This window comes from Strongylocentrotus purpuratus, unplaced genomic scaffold (genome assembly GCF_000002235.5).
Source record: "Strongylocentrotus purpuratus isolate Spur 01 unplaced genomic scaffold, Spur_5.0 spur5_scaffold_19, whole genome shotgun sequence".
NCBI classification, from domain to species: Eukaryota; Metazoa; Echinodermata; class Echinoidea; order Camarodonta; family Strongylocentrotidae; genus Strongylocentrotus; species Strongylocentrotus purpuratus.
The window spans coordinates 17,417,121-17,425,451 of NW_022145604.1; the positions used below are offsets into that span (position 1 = coordinate 17,417,121).

The following is an 8,331-nucleotide window of genomic DNA, read 5'->3' on the forward strand; positions in this document are numbered from 1 at the left end:
TCCGTTCACACACAGTTTGAGCCCGTTTGGCAACATTTTCTAGAACGTAGTGAGAACTAGTTTGGTGTGATAGGTGCTTGACTGGAACGTCTTAATTGATCTGCAAAGCCTAAAGCGTTGCAGTTGAACGGGAATGAGGAATGGCGAGAACGCTCTGGGTTTTTATAACTCCCGAGTCAGGACGGGATTGCACACGCTCTAGGACCGGAGCGCGTTCGAACGCACTCAGAACGAGATGAGGAAGTGTTGAACTGCCTCTGAACGGGGTGGTCGGGTTAAAAACTAGTTAGAACAAGTGGCGAACTAGTTAGAATGGGTTTGGACGTTTTAGGAACGAGGTAGAACTAGTTAATAATGGGTTTAAACTGACTACGGACTGGCTTGGAATGCCTAATCTACCCGATCTGAACTTAATATGAACTGGCTGTGGACGGGGAACAAACGGGCGGGGGAGTGACTAACAGTTTATATTACTGCTTATCTTTCGTGTCAAAGGTGCTGCTGGCCTCGGTTCGACTTGCTTCGCGGGGTTGTTTGCCACTCTGGCGTGCATGAAGATATCGCCATATTATGGCATCATCTCAACTTTACGACATCTTCTTGAAGTATGGGGTGTATATTCAACCGGGAAACACCAACTGATACAGGTACGCAAAACCTGGACCGACATCCGTTCTTCACAAGAAAACCTCCTCCTGAATATCCTCCGAGAAAACTCTCAAACGTCCTACGGCAAGGAGTTTAAGATCCAAGAGATCCGTTCTATGGAACAGTTTCGACAGCATCATCCACTCACCACTTACGAGCATTTCCGAAAGTACGCGGAGCGCGCAATGGAAGGCGAGTCCAACGTGATGACTCCAAAGGCCCCAACGAGCTTTGTTTGTACAAGTGGTACGACTGGTAAATCCAAGTTCATCCCCCTGATTAATCGGTTGGATCTTCTCAAGACCTTGTTAGGGCGGTGCAGTGCCAGTGCTTTTGAGAACTGCCCACAATTAGGCCTTTTGCAGAAGCAGTTTTTGTTCTACGTTGATCCACAGATCACGAAGACTAAGGGCGGAGTCAACATCGAAGCCTTTCTCACCCTCTCTAGAGAGCAAGAAGATAAGTTGATTCCTTTCACGACACCAACCGCTGGATTTCACATCAGTAATTTGAAGGTACATGTATATCTAACAAAGATTATGCCAATTCAGCACTAGGGAACACCTTCACTTATATTGTTTGTCAGCAAATTGTAGAGATCTTTTTTTTACCCTGTAGATTATAGAAATTATGAAAATAAATTGTCTTCAAACTGGACCCGAAACCCTCGTCCTAATGATGATAAGGGGTTGACTCGATCATAAGGCTAATTGCCCTTTTTGTTAACCCCACATTCCCATAAAATTGTGTTCGCTCGTGCCCTTTGTATTTTTTCTTATAATCGATCTTTTATCCATATATCATGTTTGCATGTTTAATTTTTTTATGGAGAATGAAATAAATTAAAGGAAATGAACTAAGAGCGAACATGACAATCAGATAGATAATATCATACTAGCCGTGTTCATTTATTTTTTATGCTTAAATTCGAATTTGAAAAATATCATTAAGATCTTATTAATATATATATGCATTGTTACAGTATTGACAGTAATTAGTATGATATGTTTTCCTAGATGAATTTCATTTCAGCTCCCAATTTGTTATGACCAACTAGTTCATAAAGAGAAGGATATGCATAAAACAAGAAAAATAAAGTCTTCTTTGACCATGTCTACTTTACCCGAACACAGGACGCTTGTTACGTTCACAGTCTCTTCGCCCTACGAGAACCCACAATCGGTGTCGTCCTTTCTTTCTTCATTCACTATATCGAGAGCATGATGAAACTTATCGAACGTCGATGGACGGACATCGTCGACGATATCGCACATGGCACCATCCACGAAGACATCCAACTCGAAGCTGACACCAGAGCATCATTGATTAGCGCACTCGGCAGTGGCGATCAGGAGAGGGCCTGCCTGCTGAGACGTGAATTCGAGAAGGGGATGGATGGCATATTGAAGAGGGTGTGGCCCGATTTAACCATTGTTATTGGTATTGATAACACAAGAAGCTGGCCAAATATTGAAAGAAAATATGCCAAAGGTAATAATCTTTCAGAATTTTATTATATCATTTATTTATTTAATCTTTATCCAGATGTGCACGAATTTGTTTGCTATCCTTTTTAACTAGCACAGTAAGCAAACAATTTCAAAAAATGACCTATAATACATGAGCAATTATTGAATATAAAATTAAACGAACGAAGTACATGTTTAAAAAAAGATGGTCATCCATGGGACTCTTTATATACATGTATATATCCTTAAAAAAGTACGTGTAAAATAAAATTTAATAACAAAATTTAATCAAATAAAACTTAAATGAATGACACACATAGGTGATTAACTAAAGGAGACTGAAATCAAGACTGAAGATTGTTACATACAATGTGATGAACAAATTATAATTAAAAGCCTTTATGTTAGTCATGGAAGGCATATATTCGGATAGCTGATTCCAGTTGGTTGGACCTGAACTTAGGAATGACTGTTGATCAAAAAATTAATGTGGTTCTATATTTTGGTACCCTTAGTTTGATTTCCTTGTTTTATAGGTCGATGCATCCCAAACAAACAGGAATTCACTACATAATAGATTGCCATGAAAGTTTAATGAAGAAATTTTCAAATGAAACCTTCCAACTACTTTGGGATATGTAACATATTTAACATTTCGTAATTATATTCCGATCTACATGTCCAAGCTTCGCATCAATTTGATATATGCGGTTTTACATTGCTCCAATGTATTCTTTTTTCTGTTTAAACATAATATCCTATTCGATAAATAACCGACACTGACCTAGTTCCTGTTTGACTATCACAAAAACACTTTCTACACGTTTCCTAAGATGAAGGTAGCTGTCTATAGTAACTCCTAACATTTATATTCCGTTATACATTCAAATTAGGGAGGGGGTGGGGGCACGACAAGAGTTATATCATTTCATTGACTAAATCTTAGAATTGACCCGAATAATACTTTAATACTTTTTATCACGATCTGATTGTCTTCAAACTCTTCTCATTTTAAGTCCCTATATAATGTACTTCAAAAATAATAAATCATATGATAAAAGCGATTTACAGGATATATAAGTCACAACTATCATTAATTGTCCCTAGTGATACTTGACCTTTGACCTAACTACCCTAATTTGATCATTGATGTGCATATCTGCGATAGCAAGTTGGAAGTTCACAGCCCAAATTGTTATCAAGATATGGTAATAACAAGGCTTAAAATGCTTCATTTTTTTAATATTTCATTAGAAACCATACAGGAGGGCATTAATCGATATGTGGCTATTGTTACGCCTTTCTGGCTCTCAGCACGTAACTAACCATTAGACATCAATGTCATTTTCACAGGCATTCCGCTGCTCCCGTTCGTGTACGGCTCTTCAGAGGGAATCATTGGGCATGCATTGTGGACGCAGGATAAGCGAAACGGATATAGCTTGTTGACAAACGAGGTCGTTTATGAGTTCATCAAGTTCGAGGACACGTAATAATGTTCACTTTATTCTCTAAACCGCCTTTTTTGTATTGTACAATTCTAGAAATTAACTCACTTTTAAAAATGTTCTTGTGATATTTAAACGGGGTAAATTCGATTTTTGTTTCTTCTTCATAATAATGAACCTCAATCAATTTAAGCGGTTATAACCATTAACTGAAAAAAGTGTTGTGCTCATTTAAAAACTTGTAACATTCATTACATTTGTATGCTCGGGCTGCTAGAATATTGAACTGTTCATTTAACTGTAGGCCTTTATAAATTGGTTAGCTTAACTTAATCTTGCTATACTGATTGTAGCAAACTGTATAAGTGTAATCCTTCAATGTCATTAATGTAACATAAATGAGAATTGAAGTATTTGAATAGTCACATCAATTCATTTCCTGAAAAGGGAGAGGGAAACAACATAGATTAAAATGTATCCATTGCTTGAAGGCACACACTCAATAAATCGTTAGGGAATCAATTGGGTCCGACATTTGCTCTGGCATCAATTTACAAAATGCTCCGAACTGTGACTTGCTGGACTTGAAGTTCCTTTTGTCACCAACTGGACAATTACGTCCGGACAGCGTGATGAAACTCGTCCAGAACGTGTTCTGGATTTAATATGTTACTTGATTCCAGAATGGTGGCTTGCTTGCCATTAGCCCGGACCCCTTTGCTCTTCTTATTTCCCATCTTCTTGCTCAAAGATCACAGCTCCTGCGAGAATTTGGATCCTTAAGAAGGTCTTTTGTTTCGTGTTATACCAGTCTCTCTAAATGTACAGGAATGGAAATCCGCACTAAGAATATAATTCATTCTTTAAAGAGTTATTTAACCACTTCTTTGGGATAGATTGCACTGACTTTTGAAGCGGTTTTATCTCCAATGTAATATGTCTCCAAAGAAAAGTAAAATGGATTTCTATTAATTCCTTTGCAATAAAGACAATCACCGTCATTTTGTTCTAACCTTCCCTTCATTCTACAGCTGTTTGTTTGTTGTTTTGTTTTCTATCCTGCATAATTGCCGATGTGTTTCAAATATTACCCTCTGTTTTACTCCATCTCAACAGAGAGCTAGATCAGCCACAGACTTACCTACCTGATGAAGTCGAGATTGGACAGCGGTACGAGGTGGTCATTACTCAAATAAGTGGACTGTACCGCTATAGGATGGGTGATATAATCCGTGTTATCGGTTTTGAAGGCAACAAGGTCCCTTTCATAGAGTTCCAATATCGGTAAGGATTATGGTCCGACACTTTGGACGCAATACTGTTTATTACTAAAAACGAAGACAAAGAAAGGGGTAGAACAGACAAAGGATTATGCCCTTCGTATTGGCTAAAATAACTCCATGGCTAATTTTTTTTTTTTTTAAAGTTCACAATCTCTCGATCTATGTAGTCGCTCGTGTGTGTGGGGGGGGGGGGTGGGATCGGGCGGATTTTGAATATATTGTTCCTTTAAAGTTAACTAGAAGCCTTGTATAATTTAAAAAAAAATCACTTGTGTATTCAATTCATCATTATATTAAAGCAAACGACCGTTTAGCTTTCTTAATAGAGAACACTGAGCAGGGACTTCTTGGGGGGGGGGGGGGACACGGCTTGGCTCATCCGGTAGAGCAATATATCTTGTATTCGAATCCAGGACAAGCTATTGTATGTCAACATGCCCCTCCCCTGTTTTCAAGACTCAAGCTTTGTAATGGTGAAAAAGAATCAGTCCCTCGGGTAGGACGTCAGAGAGAGGCTGTTTTTAGATTCACCACTTAAGCACTCTAAATACAATGCTCTCATTTTAATAAGACTGAAAAAAAAGGAATGCAATGCAAAACAGCCAATCTTTAAAATCATTTTTCAAAGTAAATGTTATATGGTGGTTCATCTCCATCCTACTTGTGCTCGAAGTAGCGCCTTATAATTTGGTAGGTTATACATGCATCAATTTAAAAAGACAAAAACAATAGGGGAAACCTCGGTTTCGCGGTGCTCCTGCATCCTAACATTGTCAGGGGTAGCGCCTTATAATCTGGCCGGTGGCTCATGAATCATGAAACCAAACTTAACGAAACAAACAAACCAAACATGATGATTATTCAGTTCTACCCAGAACAGCTGGTAATTGGCCCAAAATTCTCGGATAGACAAGAATGGGGAAGGACCAACTTCTTTTGGCAGGTTCCGGTGATGTCGAAATCAAGTCATACTGCTTTTTTTTACAGGATTGGAATGATGCTGAACGTAAGGTTCGAGAAGATTAATCAGCTGGTCGTTAAAGAAACTATCAAGTTCTGTGAGACCACATGGTCTGGGGTAAAACTAATCGATTACACCGTGGCCCAGAACAACCTAATCACCGAAGAGAGTCCAGGTAATTTTCTTACGGGGACTGAGGAGTGATGACGAAATGGTGAACCAAAAGGGGAGCGAGTTGTACGCGTGACCGTGTGTGTATGTGTGTGTATGTGGTGTGTACGCGTGTGTGTGTGCGCGTGTATGTGGGTAAAAGGTGGGAGAGCTGACACTCTTATAAAGATTTTCGTCATGACGTAAATTGATATTTCAAGATAGTACCCCCTCCCCCTCATTACAGCATATCAGAATATGAGAACATACTGTTAACAACTAAATTGTGCATACCCCTTGTAAATATGATGTTTTATGTGTGTTTCATGAATCAAGAATGAAAGGTGAAATGATTGAATTAGGGCATGTGTTAAATATTGTTAAATGTAAGCTTGAATATGTCACATTATCAAGAAACATAAATCGGGACAAACCAATTTTATCCCGATTTACCTTATTATTTGAAAAGATTGAAAAATTGGTAAGAGTATGAATAATTATTTGTTAATTGTACATATTTCATTTTATAACCATGTAAGTATTTTTCAACGTATGTAAAAAAAATATCAGGACTTAAAATTGTCCCATTATACCAATGACATTTGCCTTCAATGGCCCAGAGACATGTTAATCGAAAATTCTTATCATTCATGCTAAAATAGTCCTATAATGTTTTGGTACTTAGGTTTAACATTTAATTGTAACGAGCTGGATCGAATGAAATCCATGAGGAATTTCGTGTCTTTTGTATTTTACAGCCTATGAAAAGGACGAGATAATGCCCTACTACCTGATCTTCTTGGAGTTGGAGTTCGAAGACAGAAACACGCCAATTTCCGCCGAAGAAAGAAGAATGGTGTGCAAACCAATAATAATCTTTTAAGAAATAGAAGAGAAAAGAGCGTCTTAAACGAATCCTCTGTGCCAAAATAATTGAAGAGCCAGAAAAGAACATCATCGTAGAACATAATGCTTTAACATAATTATTTTCATTAGGAAAGTCCATGTAGAAGAACACAACATTAAATTTTCATTTCAAAAAATTAAGTACTCCACATAAGGGTTGCAGTGCCTCCTATAGACCATTTTCAAAAGGTCTTCAAAATTGTACACGTTTACTTACAGGCGAGCTATAACATTCACATGTTATATGTCATTTCATCTCATTATCAAGAACGCCAATATAAATTGGTTGTTGCTAGGTTGGAAAAACCTTATGGCTTGCCTTGCGTATAGAAGGCAATTTAAACAATTTTCATTCAGACTATAGAAATAAAATTATTTGCAACAGGTTAATAATACGTAGCAAGGTACTTCACAAAATGTATGCATTCAATTTGATTACATGACGAAAATGGCCTACTATAGTGGTGGCACGTCAGCTAGCTGAGCTTGGTAATCTTTGGTTCTATTTTTTCACCTATTTATTATGTTTAAAGGTAAAGATCAGTTTTGGATTTTTTCTTCTTTTTTGCTCTTAAATTTAATTTTTCTGCATTTGCCTCAGTGGTAAATAAATAAATTACACTCGAATGAGCCACTTCAGAAATAGTATTTGCGCAAGGACAGATAAATGCCACAAACTTTTAAAAAAAACGAAAACCCCATCGAGATCCTTCCAGGATTTTCCAATGTTTTCCCTTATTTTCCTACTATTTTACATATTTTCTTAAAAACAGTAAATTAACACATAGCTCTATCGGACCAATATTTACATCTTGGTATGAACTTACGATTGTGCATGATGTTTGTAAGATAGATAAGGCTTTACTTGTTTATTTATTTTACACCCCAGTTTTACCCATTTTCTTTCTGTTCTCCGTTTTATCAGATCGATGTTAAATTTGGTGATCTAAACAGCGACTATGCAAGACTTCGTCGTGAAGGTTCAATTACACACCCCCGAGTCCACATCGTGAAACCCGGAACGTTTGAAGACCTCAAAAGCTACATTCTGATGCATACTAAAGCAAGTGCGAACCAGTACAAGGTCCCGCGTAAGTTGCGCACCTACGGCATGCTGGAGGTGATGCTCAATCATGTCTAAATTTGAAAATCCTATGAAGACAAAAAGAACAAATTTAGCCACTATATCAACAAAGGCTTATACGAGTCAGGGGACTGGGGGTTTAACCATACCCACCCCCCCCCCCATCCCTGTTCCAACAGATGTAAATAATACAACGGTTATCTCATTCCCGAGTATCTAAGTGGTTTATTGTAAGGCTTAAAATTCTCAACAATTATCTTTATCCACCCCCACCTCTGCGCCCCGTTGCCTAAATATTAGCATTGCTGGTAACTTTGCCATTCAGAGTAGCTTCCACGGGAACCTTGATTTGGTTGGCTGTTGAGTGATCTTGGCATGATAG

At 37.9% G+C, this 8,331-nt stretch overlaps 1 protein-coding gene across 1 annotated transcript; it reads left to right on the plus strand.

Annotated features, from left to right (window-relative positions):
* Positions 1–226: 226 nt before the first annotated feature.
* On the plus strand, positions 227–8,006 carry LOC115918769 (indole-3-acetic acid-amido synthetase GH3.3-like). Its single transcript, XM_030989816.1, has 7 exons — positions 227–1,163; positions 1,782–2,139; positions 3,471–3,606; positions 4,682–4,849; positions 5,836–5,984; positions 6,718–6,815; positions 7,791–8,006. Exons 1-7 carry the CDS (start codon positions 552–554, stop codon positions 8,004–8,006), a joined length of 1,737 nt encoding a protein of 578 aa, XP_030845676.1. The 5' UTR covers positions 227–551.
* The last annotated feature ends 325 nt before the right edge of the window (positions 8,007–8,331 follow it).

Excerpts from the sequence above, each read along its gene's own strand:
- LOC115918769 (XM_030989816.1), top strand. The coding sequence starts at position 552 with ATGAAGATATCGCCATATTATGGCATCATCTCAACTTTACGACATCTT. Across the intron at positions 1,164-1,781 it reads TTCACATCAGTAATTTGAAG|GACGCTTGTTACGTTCACAG; the intron begins GTACATGTATAT and ends ACCCGAACACAG. Across the intron at positions 5,985-6,717 it reads AATCACCGAAGAGAGTCCAG|CCTATGAAAAGGACGAGATA; the intron begins GTAATTTTCTTA and ends TGTATTTTACAG.